General features: G+C 43.8%; 1 protein-coding gene across 2 annotated transcripts in view; it reads right to left on the bottom strand.

The window, feature by feature from the left end:
- Nucleotides 1-12579: 12579 nt before the first annotated feature.
- ARHGAP26 (Rho GTPase activating protein 26) overlaps nt 12580-17447 on the bottom strand; it is a 475905-nt gene continuing 471037 nt past the window's right edge. For both annotated transcript variants that reach the window (XM_052642542.1, XM_052642543.1), the window contains exon 23: nt 12580-14336. In XM_052642542.1, coding sequence (XP_052498502.1) covers nt 14248-14336 — 89 coding nt within the window. In that variant the 3' untranslated portion in view covers nt 12580-14247. The remainder of the gene's footprint in view (nt 14337-17447) is intronic.

The following is a 17447-nucleotide window of genomic DNA, read 5'->3' as shown; positions in this document are numbered from 1 at the left end:
AGCTCAGGACTTAAGTTTTAAGTGAAAGAATAAAAAAAGAAAACTGTTTGAAACAAAATAAGTTTATTGGCTTATGTAACAGATTTCAGGCGCATCTGGACTCATGACACGGACCACTAGTATTCTTTTACATTTTTATTTATTGAAGTGGAGTTGATTTTTTGTGTTAATTTCTGCTATATGGCAAGGTGATCCAGTTATACATATATACACATTCTTTCTTTTTTTAATATTCACTCCCACTATGGTTTGTATTAATGGAACATAATGGAAAATAATATAATACCATAGGACATTGAATATACTTCCCTGTGCCTTACAGTAGGACCTTGTTGGCTGCCCACTCTGTACCTCACAGCTTGCATCTGCTAATCCCAAACGCCCAACTCCTCCCCCATCCTCGTCCCCTTGGCAATCACAAGTCTGTTCTCTATGTTATGAGTCTGTTTCATAAGATAGGTTCGTTTGTGTCATATTTTAGATTCCATGTGTAAGTGATATCGTGTGGTATTTTCTTTCTGGCTTCCTTACTTAGTATGATAATCTCCAGTTGAGTCCATATTGCTGCAGATCACATTATTTCACTACTTTTTATGGGCGGCTAGTATTCCTCTCTATATCTGCCATGTCTTCTGTATCTGTTCCTCTGTCAATGGATATTTAGGTTGTTTCCATTTCTTTTGACTACTGTGAACAGGGAACATTGGTATCATCTGTCTTGGTATCACTTCGAGGGTTCCCATTTCTTTGGCAGACTTCCCTGACGAAGAGACAAGAGGACCACTAGCAGTTCTCATGGTTTCAAATCCAGAAAGAAAAAAAAAAATCTCTCATCACAACAGTCCAATACAGAAACTGGTTCTCAGACTTCACTGAGTCCTGGGCCCATTCCTGGGCCAACTCATCACTTTGGCTTGGTAGCTTGCATGATCTCATAGGTCTGCCTAGGGTCACAGGTTCATCACTGGATGCAGGGTTGGTGTCTGTCTACCCCAAATCCTGGGACCTGAGATTAGGGGAGGGCTGGGTCTCTAAAGAAAAACTGAGGTGCTGTTACCAGAATAAGGGGTAATGGCTGCCAAACAGCTATCTCCCTTGGGGTGGAAAAGGCAAAGAGCATTTGAGCCTGAGTGAACCTCGGTGGCGGGGGGGTGGGGGGCACAAATGAGAGTCAGCACACCACACTTGAATGTGGACAGAGAAGGCGCCCAATAAATACTGACGAAGAAGTGAATGAATGTTGGTTCACACTGTCCTAGCATAATGAAGACAGGGACCCTCTGGAGCATAGGATACATAAAGGAACGTTGAAGAAAAGATGCTAGATCCATACTGGGAAGCACCCTTTGAAGTGCCATGCTGTTTTTATCAGGCCATGAGAGTTTTTGAAGGTTTTTTGATCAGGGGTGTGCCATGGTCAAAATTTGAAGGAAAAAAACCTGGAAAATGTTAAAGTGCTATACTAAGTGAGAGCATTATTTTTTTGTGGGCCAGGAGTGCTCTCCTTGCCTGTGAAGGCTTTTGCTTGATCTGAAAGTCCTTAAGAAAAGAAAACCACGAACATGTCACTGGAAAGAGCAGCAGCAGGCTATCCTATCGAAGCCTGATTAGATATACCCTCCCCCTTTCAGGGCCTCGAAGTATGTAGCCCCACCCATATGAAGGTGAAGGTCTGAACTCCAAGACACTGGAGTTTCTCAGACTCACATCTGTGGGATGGTTGAACAGGTCTGGGTGCGGCCCCTGGGGTGTGTGAACATCTTTCTTAACCAAGGAGCACTTGATGGAATGCAATTCTGTATCATGATTAGGCATGATTTATGGGCATTCATTATTACATCTGACTGGGGGGTCCTCGATGAGAATTTCAGGGTGAAATGTCTCAACACTGATGCATCCCCAGGATGAGTCAAATCATCAAGTGATGACTTGAATCAACTGGGGATGGAAGAGTATGGACAGAGGGCTCTGAATGACACAATTTCTTCCTATTCTTATGTGGAGCTGTGGCTGCTTCTGGTCCAAAACAGAGGACAAATGTCAGAGTTGAAAAAAACAACAACAAAAAAGATATACTTGCAGAGCTCAGGCATCAAGGTTTCTCTTTTGGTGAACTTATTCCAGGAGTGATCACACTAGAGTAGTCCTGTTCATTTTATATTGCTATGAATATTTAAAATCTTCTGCTTGTCTTCTGAAGCAACTTTTTTAAGAGGTGCACTACTAAAATCTTTATAAATACTCAACAAAAGTATGAGGGCTTTCAAATAAAGAGAAGTGGCAGACAGAGCTCACGGAAGGAGTCATCTGAGGATGGGGCAGGGGAGGGGACAACATTTACTGAGCTTCCCTGATACAATGAATTCCCCTGCTATGACCTGGAGGCCTTGTCCCAGGACAAAGTCCTGGGATTGTGGATCTCACTAGGTCCTGGACTTGTTCCTGAACCAACTAGCCACCTGGCTGGGTGGATGTGATGATCTCACAGGCCCAACAAGGGCCACAGGTTCACCACTGGATCAAGGATGGATGCCAGCCCACCCAAACCCATGGAACCTGAGTGGGTGACTCCCCAAAGAAAAACTAAGCTGCTGTTAGCATTAGAAGGGGTACTGGCTGCCAAGGAGGCAAAAATAAGAAAGCCCTCAGGGTGAGAAGACTGAAGTACATTTGAGGGCTGAAGCTCCTGAAACCTTCCCCAGGGTTGGGGTAGTGTAGGTGTCTGCCTTTTGAGGTTGAATCTCTGCTCTGTTACTCATTAACTCAGTGACTTTGAACAGGTTACCCAATCTAATATTTGGCTACCTGTTCTGCAGGAGAGGGTACCAACAGTACCTATTTGATAGGATTTATTTGAGGATTAAATGAGATTATGCATGTACAACAATTAGTATAATGGAAGTGCTCCCTAAGTGAAACTGAGTCATCTTGACATGTAACAGGTCAGCCCCACTCCCCAGAGGAGACTTGGGTGAGACTCTTACTCAATAAGCAGATTTTAGTGCAATTCAGATATTTTCCATCTGCTAAAAGCACTCACCCATCGTCTGCTTTTAGTTCTCGTGCTCTTTCCTCTCTCTGAATTTTTTAAATCTCGTGAAGCTTAAGAGGGGGTTAAAATGCCCAAAACTCTCTATTTTGGTGCATTAATAGAGCAGGCTAGAAACACTGGTTCTCCCACAAGAAGACACATGCTCCTGGGATTTCCCTGGCAGTCTCAGAAGAGCCTGAAGGTCTGTCGTTAGCAGCTGGATCAGGGTGGGAAAAGGGACCATTTTCAAATTGTTAGATTTTTTTTTTAATTGCACATTATTTATTCTTAGCCAGAAAAATATGGCTGAGCCCTCTGCAGGGACTGTTTCCTTGCTGTGTCCTCAAGGATGCTGGGACCAGCCAAAGACTGCAGCTGGAGTCCCCGGGGCTGCCCAGAGAACCGGTAGTGTCTGCACAGGGCTCCACAAGTGGGGAGGGGAGCAGTTCACCTAAGATGAGTGAGCAAAGGGCTCCTTGGAGGAAAGGTTTTAACACCAAAACATCCTGTTCTTACTCCAGCCACTGAAAAACCAAGCTGTACTTTCTGAAGGGCTCACTATTGCAAAGGGCATAAAGAAGTGGTTGACATAGTTCTAAGGAGGGAGCGGGCTGATATGGAGAATTGAAGAACCAAGTCAAAAGTGGAAGGAAAGTCTTCCACCCCATTAAAAAAGTATATATATTTATGTAAAATCACATGTATCTATAGAGAAATTTTAAAAATTAAGAGCATATGGGCTCCAAAAGCAGACCCATGTTGAAATTTGTTTCACCACTTCCTAGCTTGTGTGATCTCCCTGATGCTGTTTCCTCATCTATAAAATTATAGTATTTCAGTTCAGTTCAGTTCAACCGCTCAGTTGTGTCTGACTCTTTGCGATCCCATGGACTGCAGCACGCCAGACCTCCCTGTCTATCACCAACTCCCAGAGTCCACTCAAACTCATGTCCGTTGAGTCAGTGATGCCTTCCAGCCATCTTATCCTCTGTTGTCCCCTTCTCCCCCTGCCCCCAATGCCTCCCAGCATCAGGGTCTTTTCAAATGAGTCAGTTCTTTGCATCAGGTGCCAAAAGTATTGGAGTTTCAGCTTCCAACATTAGTCCTTCCAATGAATATTCAGGACTGATCTCCTTTAGGATGGACTGGTTGGATCTCCTTGCAGTCCAAGGGACTCTCAAGAGTCTTCTCCAACACCACAGTTCAAAAGCATCAATTCTTTGGTGCTCAGCTTTCTTTATAGTCCAACTCTCACATCCATACATGACCCCTGGAAAAACCATAGCCTTGACTAGGCAGACCTTTGTTGACAAAGTAACGTCTCTGCTTTTTAATATGCTGTTTAGGTTGGTCATAGCTTTCCTTCCAAGAAGTAAGCGTCTCTTAATTTCATGGCTGCAGTCACCATCTGCAGTGATTTTGGAGCCCCCCAAAATAAAATCTCTCACTGTTTCCCCATGTATTTGCATTAAGTGATGGGACCAGATGCCATGATCTTCGTTTTCTGAATGTTGAGCTTTAAGCCAACTTTTTCACTCTCCTCTTTCATTTTCATCAAGAGGCTCTTTAATTCTTGCTTTCTGCCATTAAGAGTGGTGTCATCTGCATATCTGAGGTGATTGATATTTCTCTCGGCACTCTTGATTCCAGCTTGTGCTTCATCTAGCCCAATGTTTCTCATGATGTACTCTGCATATAAGTTAAATAAGCAGGGTGACAATATACAGCCTTGACATACTCCTAGTACGTATACTATTTCATTCACATATTTTGAGGATTCAGTGAGTCAATACATGTATAGTAGTGTTTGTACCTAGTAAGACAGTGGTAAATGTCAGCCGATATTGTCACTTATTGAGAAGACAGAAGCCTAATGGTTAAGGGAGTATGAGTACCATTCTCAGAAAGCCCTTATCTCCTCGTTACAATCATAGCGATCTCACCTCTCTGTTGCTTTGTCTTTCTTTCTCTCCCTTTCATGCCTTAGTCCTTGCTGTCCTTGTGCTTGGGACACTTTTCCATTTGCCTAAGTAGCAAACTTCTATCCATCTTTCAAGATCATCTCCAATGTCACTTCTTTGTGAAGATTTTTCTGGTACCTGTTTCTCAAAGAGAAAGAATCAGTCTTCCCTGGGGCCCAAGACTACCTGCCACATACATGTGTAGCAACAGCACACAGTAAACTCTGTTTCTTGTACACTGGTCATCAACAAGGCCAACTGTTGAGTTCCCTGGGGACAGAGATCATGATTTATACTTCCTGGTCTAAATAGCTCCTGGCACATAAGAGGTCATTGTCAAGTGTTTGTTGAATGGGAGCATGAAAATTGAGGGTGACTGCTCTAAAAAGATGATGGCTCCTCTCTAAGGAAATACAGAAAGGAAATGGACCGAAGCTGCATCCTGGGAAACTTCAGCTGGACACAGAATTCCTTTGGTGAGAGTGTTAGATACCAGGCCCAGTTCCCACGGGACTGTGTGGAATTTCCTCTAAGGGTCTTGAAAAAGGAAGACTTCTTATTTTAGGGGTGATTCTGATGTGCGATTGCTTCAAGACAGGTCTCCAGTCTGATCTGAAGTTCATAATACCACCCGTAAGTAGTTCAGATGACTGAGAAGGGTCTTGGCTCTCGGTCAACTGGTCATCCAGATGGTTTCCTGTGTTAAGCACTAGCAAGGAGGCTGGGAAAGAATGTGGCTGCGTGTGTCTGAAAGGAGACTGAGAAGTCTCTCCCACAAGCCTGAATGCTGGAAGACAAGTGAGTGGAGTAGCTTGCCAAAGACCACAACGTTACCGTGTGTTCAAACACCCATGTCTAATGATCCAACTTCTTTCTTTCAACTAGAAGTGTAGAGAAGACATGAAGGAGGGATCAGAGTCCACAGCAGTGCTCTCCTGCCTCCTGTTACTAGGTCAGCACCCCCAAGGGCCATCCAGCATCTGCCACATGCCAGGTGCCAGGTCCTGTCCTGGTGGAGGTATTAAGAGGGTGACATACAATGCCAAACATCTGATGACAAATAATGAGTTAACTTTAGGTAAAAAGTACTTTGAAAGGGCAAAATGGGGTGATTAGGAGAAAAAGTAGAAAAGAAGGCGGGTTCCCCTTCACTATCATCCCTTCACCTAACACTGGCAAGGAAGGCATTACTTTCCCACATTTTTTAACAGATGAAGTTTCAGAAAACACAGAATAAAGCTAATAATAAAGTGTTTTCAATAATCTACTCCCCCAAATGCAAAAGAACATACAGCTATAGTGTTTAAAAAACAACAACCAACTTTTAGTTTTAGGATGCACAGAAGAACAAGAAGTTATCAAATGTGATTTGGTGCTTAGAGAAAGGACCTATGAATTCACGTCTTGACTGATTTGCTGGTTGGCCTCAGGAAGGCCTATTGGCTATCTGGGTTTTAGAGAACAGAGGCTGGGGAAGGCCTCCTGGAGTCAATGACACACGACACTTTACAATACCCAGTGTGACAGGAGTTGCCAAGTGCTGTGGGATATAGTGAGTCGAGTTTGATCATTTCAACCAAAAACCATCCTGCTTTGGTCCCCACTGGCTGACAATGGCCAGGTAACACAGGATGACTTTCTGAAAGATGCAGCCTGGCTGGGCATGGCTGCTCACTCTCCCAGGCGATGAGCCTGACCCGCCCTGAGCAGGAACTGTGTTGTTTAGAGGCTCCCTTGGCTGCTATGCAGGCTGAACTCAGGCAATCCTGACTTGCCTGGCACAGTTAATGAGTTGTAGCTTAGCATAGTGCTATTAAAAGCAGGGCGAGCCAAAGACACTGACACATTTGGGTAAGAGAGACACACGGTATGAGTGGAGGTTGAGACAGAATCGAGAAAAGAAGGAATGGAAACCCTGATTTAATTCCCCAAAGTGCAAATGTGCTTGAGATTTAAGAAAATCTTTCATTTACATGATTTCAAGTGTCAGTCAAGTCCATATCTAATCAAGGTGCTCTTAGGATCAATCATATGGCTGGAAATAATAAGTGAAAACACCAAACCAACCACAAGACATGACACAATTTGAGCTCTGTTCTGAGTGGGCAGTTAAAAGCAACAAGAAAATGAAAAACATATTTCCCATTAAAGAGATGTGAAAGCGGAAGTGAAGAGTCTGGTGGAAAAACCAAGGACACAGATATAAGATACAAATCTGTACATTCATTTCATTCTCCATGTTGGCAACAGTTGTCTACATGTGCCACTCAGAAGGTCTCACCCAGGTACCCCGTGACCCCACCCGTGTATGATGCTTCCGATGCCAATTTTCCAGGGCAGGGTATGAGCTCAGTGAAGGAAGAAGGTGCAGTGAATCTGTGTTGTTCCTGTGGTAAACCAGCCCTTCCTAAGTGGCAAACAAGGACAGGATAAACAGTTCACATGTGACCCACATATTCAAATCCCTCAGAACCCAGCACCTACTCACTCACCTTCTGCTTGACCAGGGCAAGCTTCTGGAATCAGAAGCCTTGCCCTCCATCCCCAAAGTCCTGGCTCCCTTGCCCTCTCCTTTTGGCTCCTCTGCTCTCACAGCAGAAGCTGGGAGTGCACTGTAAACCTGGCTCCCAGGCTGCAACTCAGGATGTACCTGGAGGGGATGTGATGAATGCAACAACTCAATAACATGAGCTGGCCTGGGACAACATGTCACAAGTAACTGATTTATTAATACAACCCTGGGAGACACACCCAACTTTGTGACAGGACTGTCTGCAGTCTGGCTCTCTAGCTATTCCAGACTGTTAATGGAAGTTCCAGAAAATGGTTGATTTGACAATTGAATTTAGGAAGAATAAAATATGTTTCCCAGGAGATAAATTCAGAAACAGTCATTGGAATGTGACTCTTTGCAGCTTAATTGTAGTTCACGAGCAGTGGACCTCTCCCTAAAGGAAACCAGAGCTACCCAGAGCACATCAGAAATCAGCACAGCGGTGTTGCCAGGGACCACAGGAGACTACACTTGTAACTTCCGATCATGGTCTTCGCTTATTTGAAACAAATATAAAAATATGCATCACGTCAAAACAAAACTTTGTCAGAAATTCAAGAGACAAACATACCACCAAATGGAAAAGTCATTTAATTCAAAAATCATACTTCCACTCATTTCACAGAGATTGTCACATAAACCAACCAAATGTAAGAAAGCCAAGTTTCAGAGGCCACTCAACAGAAACTATATTTTCTTTATAGATATGCTTAGTGACGCGAAAGCACAGTTTTTTCTTGTTGTTGTTCTAAAGCCCAAACATGGTAAACTGTTTTATGAATAACAGGGGAAAAGTTCTATTCTAGTCACAAGTTACTTTTTAATTAAGAAATAGGATTCTACACACCAGTCAATATTCAATACTGAATTGAAGTTTAAAACAGTGCATTTATGGTTTTAAAAAAACATTAAAGTGCCATTTTTAAGTACTTTATTGATATTATATCACACAGCACTTTATAATATACTCAAAGGTAGCCTAAATTATGAACTAAACATGCAAATATTTTCTTCAAAGTAATGGACAAAATGTCTTTTAGAGTGCTTGTGAACACTATCCTAGTATGAATGACTTACTGTTTATGAGTTTGATCTTTTTTATTCCAACATGACTCTTAATAAGTTAATAAGGAATATAGCTGTAGATAGTAACCATCTGATAAATATGAACAAAATTTCAAAATGGCACTTAATTTACATCTTTGATCATCTATCAACAGCCTCTCTTGTTTCTGTAATTCTCAACCTTTAAATCTTAAAGGCTGTCAAGGCTCAGCAACTGCCAGCTTATGTGGGTTTCTAGAAGAGAGTCTGTTTCGTTATATATGTAAATATGAGCTGTACACACACACACACACACACACACACACACAAACACAAATACATACTAATACATATACACTTAAGAATCACCAGATGAATCTCTTTTCACAGGTACAAGGTTGACCCTGGCATCTGGATACCCAAAGAAGCTGCATGCAGGGTCTGTTTGGACAGTTCTATAGAAATGGTTGATGTGGAAAGGTGCTGAATGTCTTGGCCCCTCCAGGACTGCCCAGGTAATTCTGACACTTTATCACTACTCTTGGGTCTCACTGACTACACTCAGTAGAATTCTGATGTAATAGTAATTGCTATACTTACATGGGTCCAGGACTGTGCTAAGGTCCTTAGCCTTGCTTGCTAAGGCATTCTGCCTTGGAAGATGTTTTCATCTTGTAGTGGCCTGTAAAACTTTTGTAAAATATTAGTTGTGACCTTTTCATGTGATAGATTTTCCCCCCTATTAAGAATTACATTTATCTTTCTTTAAAAAAATCCACAGTTCTTCAGCCTGGTTTCTCCCTTTCTGCTACCAGCATTACTTTACACCCAATCCTTTTCTTCTAAGAATACAAGTCCTTCCATTAGGAGGCCACATTTTAGCCAGGGCTGGCTCTGGATGATGTGCCTTCTCTACACAGCCTCTCCCTCTGCTCTAGGAAGTTCCTTCGTTAGACAGGTACTGTAGGCAGTGAAAGGGAAAAGCTAATTATGACTTGGTGGAGTCTGGTCTCAGGTATGCTCAGGTTTCTGCAAGGTCCATTATTCCACGGCTGTTGTCACTGGGAGGCTACACTTACAGAAAAGTGATTCTGCACCCAGCACACCAGCCTGACTGTCAAACACATTTGAAGCACGACATGATACATTTTTTAAATGCTGACACAGGGTGTGTGAGAGGACACCCAGCTGGAGTGGGGCAGGGTTGTCTAGGTAAATAATCACTGTCAAGTTTGCCAGATATGACAGATAACTCCCTAGAAGAACACCTAGGCCATTCCTTTCAAAGTCAGGTAGTCAAGCGGCTGTTGAGTTTCCTCACTGCCGGCTACCTACTTGGGTAACATGATTGCTCATAAAACATTCAATGCTAGGGGAACTGCGAGTGCCGTAACAGCCACTGTTGTACCCAGGAGTTCTCTGTCTATAAAGCTGAGTGGTCCAGATTTGCTTCTTTTGGAAACAGGAGCCAGAAGATGAAATGTGCCAATAGACAATCATGAGTAGTTGATCACGTTACTTCAGCCTATTATTTCAGTCTCACTACTCCTCAATCATGGATGTTTTTAGAATCTATAGTCAAAATAGTTTTTGGTGTCACTGGGGTTGCTGCTTTCAAGAGACACAAACTCTCATGGCAGAAGGACCTCCATCTGAGCTATAGGCAGGGCATACATAACTGCAGAGTCCTGGCAAACCTGAAATGACACTATCACTAGCATGATTTTGTGTTGCTAATACCAGCTGGCCAATACCTGATTGTTCCATTTTCTCTCTTTCTCTCTGCCTCTCTATCCAAAAAGGACTCAGCAAGAGGACATGAACTGGAATTATGCTGGGAAAAGAAAAAAAACAAAAACCACTAAAACCCAGTTTGGTCTGGCATAAGGAAATACATATTGTCTGTAGAAATACTAAAAAACCAAGCTAAAAACTGGCTCCAATCCTAGGACACCATGGCTGGCAGTGCTATGCAGGATCCGTGCCTCTATGTTCAGATTTGAAAAGAGAAGAGAATATCATCAGTCTTGAGCAAGTCAGGACTTTACTTGCCTGGGGAGTTGGGGGAAGAACGTGAAACTAATTGTCTTCTCAAGATATGGTATTCTGTAGCTATGGAATTCTGGGAGTACCTGGAGGAGGAGTGAGAGACTGATCTTGATGTCTGCAGAAGACTCAGGCTATGTCTGCCAACCTGATCCCAGGGCCTTCCCAAAGCAACATGAGACTCCTGGGAAAGCTCAGAGATTTTGGTTCATAGTATTCCACTCTGATACCCAGTTCACTCCCCTAATCTGCCCTAACATTCCTTCTTCCAAAAGACAAGAGTCAGAAGTGAGGAGCAAAGGTAGTGGACGGCAAAACCCATTTTTCAGTCTTTAAGTTCCTTCTTTTTCATTGGCTCATACTCTGAACAGTGTCTCCAGTTCTGTAGCTGATGGCGAGGAGGGGAGCCTGGCCAGGGAAAAGGAAGCAGAGCAGCCATCTGTCAGGGTCCAGCATTGTCCAGAGAAGCCAGGGAAGGCTCTACCTCAAATTCCCATTTGCACCAGTCCAATTTCCCTCAGCTTCAAATCAGGGCCAACTGAGGAGGGAGGGACATGCTTCCAAAGTGGTCAAGGCGGGGCCAAATGTTTACAGGTATGCTTCAGTAAGGAACTCTGAAAGTCAGGGTCTGGACCTTCTGGCTGCCCCCACAGTAGCTCCAGTTCAGGTTCTGATGGGGCAGGTGATCTAAAACGTCAAATGTATTAAAAGCATTATGTTGCACTCTAGTTAGAAAGCACAGTGGTACAGAGTGTGCTGGTCCCCTCTGGCCCCTGTGAACAGGTCCCCAAGCTGTTCAAAGTCTGCAAGGAGTACATGTATGCTGCCCCTGTGTGCCTTTTCTTCTTGGGTTTTCAATAATAGCTTCCCTGAGTCCTATCTCAGTCTTCTCCAATCTTAATTCTTACTCCCTCATCCATTGGTAGTGTCTCGCTTGCTCTGGGTTGGGTAATAGCTGTGTCATCCCTGAGCTGATGGAATGAATCACAACAAACTCCTATTACCTTTAAAGTCATCTATAAAGCTATAATAGCACAATCTCCATCCCTCTTTGGAGTTTTTTTCTTATTTTGGAGCCAGAGGAAATCTGAGATGAATAAACATGTTTAGGGAAAAAGGAAGAAGCAGCATATCAAGAACTAAATATCCTAAGCCAGTTGTTCTTAGAACCTAGACACACAAAACATTTGCAAATTTTAGCTTGGACTTGGTTATAAAGCCTTATAAGATGTGCTGGAAGAATAAGATACAAGGAGCACACAACTATCCCATCTTCTGTCCTGGTACTTTGGGGTACCAAGAAATACACCTGAGAAGAAAAATGATAAAAAAAAAAAAAAATCTAACCCTTGGCCTCACCTGTTTAAATCCTGAGCTTCATCTTACTACTGGGTAGGAGTTCTTGGAAAAGTTAATTGCCTGAAGATGCTCTTTCCATCTCCAAATCCAAAGCCCAAGAAATGCTTAAAAAAACACATCTTGATAAAGAAGACTGAACACCATTAATGTGCCACGTCCACCACCAAGAACCAGCAGAATATGTGGAAATATCTTCTTCCTCAAGGCAAGAGAGGGGCTGACCTTGGCTCTCTCTGACCATGTGTCCCCCTCTCTGCCTCATATACACACTTGTTCAGCAATCAAAGCTTAAATGCGTGAAGCAACTAGCTTAAAGAATATCAAATATAAAACTTTGCCATATAGTATTTCAAATCACTCTATTTACAAATTTATCTTTTAAAAAAATGTAAAAGATACAGTAATTCAACACAATTCAAGTTTTTCTTTTCTTCTTTAAAGTTCCCTCAAGAGGAATTCCGGAAGCAGGACACACTCTGGAACAAGGCTGCCATTCCTGAAGGGCTCCCAGGGAGCTTGACAGTCCCTCACTTTGGAGTTGGTCTGCCCAGAATCACTCTTGCAGGGACATTCAAGTGTGGAAAATACTTGGACTCTCTTCTTTGGAAGCCAAGTGGAGTTGAAATGTCCAGGCCAAACTTCCCCATCCAAGGTGGTCTTCCACAAGACCCAGCCCTTTCTGGTCCAGGAAATCCTCTTTCTCAGAAGGTACCCATCCCACCTTCCATGCCCCAACCTTGTGGCATCCTCCTAAATCACAATGGCTTATGATATTAGTCTCACGCCCCAAAAGCCTGAGAAACAATTCCCTTTTTCTGAGTGGCAGTGAACATGTATGTCCTTTTAAACTGGAGGCCATGGGGTTATTAGCTCAGGAGTCATGCCTGAAAACCTCCAGGCACCAGTGCTGAGCAACCCAGGGCCTGGCCAGGGGAGCTGGTCAGTGGTAGGCTAGAGGCAGGCAAGGGCAGGGGGAGGGACAGGTGAACAGGAAGGAATGAGAGAGATAGAGGGTGTCCCTCTTTAGGAGGCAGCATGTTGCCCTCTAGAAAACAGACACGAGTTGCATGCAAGAACAGAAATATTAAGCCTGTATGTAATTTAATCTCAAGAGGTTACTAGAGTTTGCTCCAAATATATCTTGGTGCTGCTGAAATTCATCAAAAAGGGAACAGTTCTCAGCTGCTATTCCATCTGCCCCCGAGTAGACCTTGTTAATTAAAAGTCAGTTAGTCGTGTCCGACTCTCTGCAACCCCATGGACTATACAGTCCATGGAATTCTCCAGGCCAGAATACTGGCGTGGGTAGCCTTTCCCTTCTCCAGGGGAGCGTCTCAACGCAGGGATCAAACCCAGGTCTCCTGCATTGCAGGCGGATTCTTTACCAGCTGACCCATCCGGGAAGCACAGAACTTGACCAGGGTTGTTGGAAAACCATTCACAAAATGACTGAAAGGGGGAGGAGGCAAAAAAATATGTCATACAAAGATTGTGAGTTACTTTTTGGTTTGGTTTAGAGCAGGCTGGGTCGCCATGGTTATGAGGTGATGGCAGCCCTCGGTGGCAGAGAAGTTCCCAGCTTGGAAGGGGGGCCCTGGAGTGTGTGTGTTCTCTTGCATGAGAGGACTGGACAGAATTCTGCTGATGCTGGGCCAATGGCTGCTTTAGAGATGGTGAGATTGGATCTTGTATAACCAGTGCCGTGACCCCTCTCCATCCTTCATGCAAACAAACAGACCCAGCAGCCCAGAGCACTGCGGGGCTCAAGTATTCAGAGGTGGGATAGAGTGAGTGTCTACTGTAAACAAAAGCAGTGGACCCAGCCTGGATCTCAGGCCACTGCCCAGCCCTGTCAGAGCTGGCTACACTGCATGGTCTTGGGGACTACTTGTATCTCATTTACTTCCTTTTTCAGAAGGTTGGGTTTTGGATGACTGTGAAAACAAAATGAGCACACCCCATATAGGGTGCTAAATGAGAGACATGGCTCTGTAAGCCTTTCTCGTGGTAATCAAAATCACATGGCCTCCTCTGCCGGTTTCCTTCTGTTTCTTGCAGCATCACCGCATGTCAGCTGAGATGATCACGGGGATGTGTGACACCAGAGTTTAGGAAAACGTTCGTGCTGACAGGTAGCAGCAGAGTCAGTCACCCTGTATTTCTCAGCGGCAAAGAGCAATGGTCCACAACACTGGAATCAGCAGTTGTCATGGATACAGTGGAAAGCTCAGCAGTTCTGCCAGGGCTCCTGGTTAGAGGTACTCCACGTAGTTCTCAGGTATGAGGCCCGTCTTTCCATTCAGAGTCCCCTCCAACCAGCCAGGCTCCTGGGATGGATGCACTGTATAGGAAGTGAGGAGAGAGAGAGGATGACGTTACACACAGGACAAGATGGGTGGGATATGGACTGCGCTTGTGTGGAGGAAGCTTACAGATGAGTGCCGTTGCTTGTTAAGGAACATAATTCTTGTACTTGTTTAAACCAGAGGTTTTTCACCCATTGGGGAACCTGGTGAAGGTCATTCTGAACTTTCTCCATAATTAAAAGGAGAAAAGACACAGACACAAATTCTACTTACAATTTTAGGAGTTTCATGGACTTTGCAAAGTTCCTGATTTTAACTATAAAGAAGTAACATTTCAATTTTTTAGGATAGAGGCTAGATTTTTAGAGATCACAGTCATGATATTCCCTCTCTATTTTTACCCAGGTATCCATCCATCTATGTGCTCATCTACCCACCCAGTGCTGACTATGTACCAAAGTATCCATGGAGGACTGCTGAGAACTAGTCCTTAAAGATACCTAGCTCCCAATCATTTTATTTCCCTTCAAATCCTGACCCTCTGCTTCCAATTTCCTTGCAAATTCCCTCTGCATTTTTAAAAAGTATCTTATAGTCTTTGAATGGCCCTCTCTTGTTTCCAACCATACCCTTCCTTAGTTTTCTTTCCCATTCCCTACAGTTTTCCTCTTTCCTATATACAAGTCTGAGAGCTGTCCTCTCCCTCTCTATTGCAATTTAGAAAATTTCTACCCCTTTGATTTTTCCATATCCAAATACTACATACCCAATGTTCTGTGATATGACAATCCATCTCCATGGAAACCACTGTGACACTGTAAAAATTACACACAATCTAGCTGAGTCCGCAAAGCAGTCAACAGCAGGAAGGGAGAAAGAAGGGATCATGGACTTAGGAGAGGGGGCTGTTCATGTTTGTGAACTGGGAATACACAAATCACTCTTGGGTGAGGCAGGACATTTGCTCCTAACATTTTAGGAAAACACCAATTTTTCCAAGATTGTTTGGAGAGAATGAATTCCCCCCATTCCCTTCGTAGGCTAACTGAATGACTTCCTGAGTTCATTTTAGAAGAGCATTTCCACCCTCAACACTACAATACAACTCTAGTTTCGGTCTGTAGGGAAAGAACAGAGACCAATGAGACTAAATGGAGAAGCAGCAGAAGGATTGCCACTGAGGCTTACAGAAGATCAGTGTCAACCTTGGCTAGATTCTGAAGGCTTCTGTAGGAAAAGACAAGGTCAAACACCTATGAGCTGGCCTCCAACATGTTTGCATGCTTTTGTTTCTCTAGGACTAGATCCAAGTAGCAAGGGTACTTTGGATTCATGATACCACACAAGGAGGAGTCTGGGAAAGAAGTTCCATGAAAAGAATACAACATAGCTTAAAAGTAATGCAGTCTCTCCAATGACCAAGCTCTCTCAGCCCACCACTGAAACGCTAGCACCCAAACACCCCAGCTTCCTGCCCATCTATCCAGCTGATATTGTCAAGATTACTTCAGTTTCTTCAACCTATCAAGTGGTGATTAAAAAAAAAAACACAAAAACAAAACTCTCTTTCCCTCAGTGGACTCTTTTGGAGGTTCAGGAGCCAACATGGAGAAAGCACAGTAAATGCTCAGCATGGGTGAGTCAGCAGGGGAGCCTGCATCATTTGACCAGTAGTTTGGACTGGTCAGCAGGACTTTCCTGGTCAAACTTGAGTCTCAACAACCTGGTCTCAACAACCACCTAAGCTGGGGGAAATCTCAAATGTTCAGAACCCAAACCAAACAAATCAAACTCACTCCCATAAACTAAAGACCTAGAAAGAATAAATCAACACACAAATTAAAAACCCGAAAAAGACACCTCCTATTTAATAGCAAGGCTCCTCGCTGAGTTGCTGTTCTACTGGATGCACTGAGTCCATCTCTTTCAGACTTTCTCTGTTCCTGTGTTCAAACACAGCTCAGGTGCAGAGATGGTAATGTGTGCAAACATTAGAAACGGAATTTGCAGAATAAGGGAAGAATCAGAGGGGACACAGGAGGCCCTCTAAACTAAAGAACGGGAGAAATGCCATGGGGGATGGCAGAGGATGCCGCAGCCTTTGGGTCAGACTGCTGACATAGTGGAGTCAGCAAGTTAGGCTTCACTAAGGCATGGTACCAGACCAGGTGCAACAGAACCACCTGCACAATTATTAAAACTGCAGATTCCTAGGCCTCGTGGCATATGGGTTATAGCAGAATCTCGAGGAGGGGGCCCAGGGATCTGCATTTTAACTCATTCACAGAAAGTTATGACTTCTCTGTGTGAAAATGCCCCTGCAACGAAGTGGTAGAACTGACAAAGAAAAGAGGCAGCCCCAGAACCCCCAGCTTTCCATCATCTTTTGTTTCCCTTCCTCGCACTTCAGGGCTCAGTTGAAGCCCCACCTCCTCCATAAATACCGTCATGGAATGCCATCTACCTGCTCCCTCCCTTCCCCAGGCGCCTGGAATGCTCATTGTACATACCGCATATTATTCATAGGTCTTATTAATGCTGTTCAAATGTGTTAAGCTTGTTTTCCCTAACTAGTTTTTCAGTGCATTTTAGTCTGTATTCTATCACTCAACATACTTCACTCTCCTCCAGTGGACTACAATGAAAGAAGGTAACACCTACAAATGGTGACTAGGAAGTAGCCATGGACTCAGAGACAGACTCATTTAATCTTAAGGATCCTACCTTGTACTACTATTACTCCTATTTTATAGCTGAGGAAAAATTAAGGCTCAGAGAGGTCAACTGATTCATGCAGGGGCACCATGTTAGAACCAGGATTTGCACCCAATTTGTTTGATCCCAGAAACCAAGCCTTTTCCCACTATATCATATCCCTATCCAACCAGAGGAGGTGATCCTTGAGAAGAAGAATGATGGTGCCCATGGAGACTAACTGGTGGGCCCTCTGTTAAGTGCTTCCCCTGCAGGACCTCTTTTCATCTTCACTATGACTACAGAGTTGCTCCTGCTGTTATCCTCATGTTACTAATGAGAAACAAAGACTCAGAGAAGTTAAACTTGTAGTTCCAATTACAAAGCTGGCAGATGATGGAGATGGATCTGAATTCAGGACATCTGACCCCAGGCTCTGAGGCCTTAAGTAC

The sequence above is a fragment of the Budorcas taxicolor genome, chromosome 7, assembly GCF_023091745.1.
Source record: "Budorcas taxicolor isolate Tak-1 chromosome 7, Takin1.1, whole genome shotgun sequence".
NCBI lineage: Eukaryota > Metazoa > Chordata > Mammalia > Artiodactyla > Bovidae > Budorcas > Budorcas taxicolor.
The sequence above is the reverse complement of the archived record's forward strand: the minus strand, read 5'-3'. Positions and strand labels throughout refer to the sequence as shown.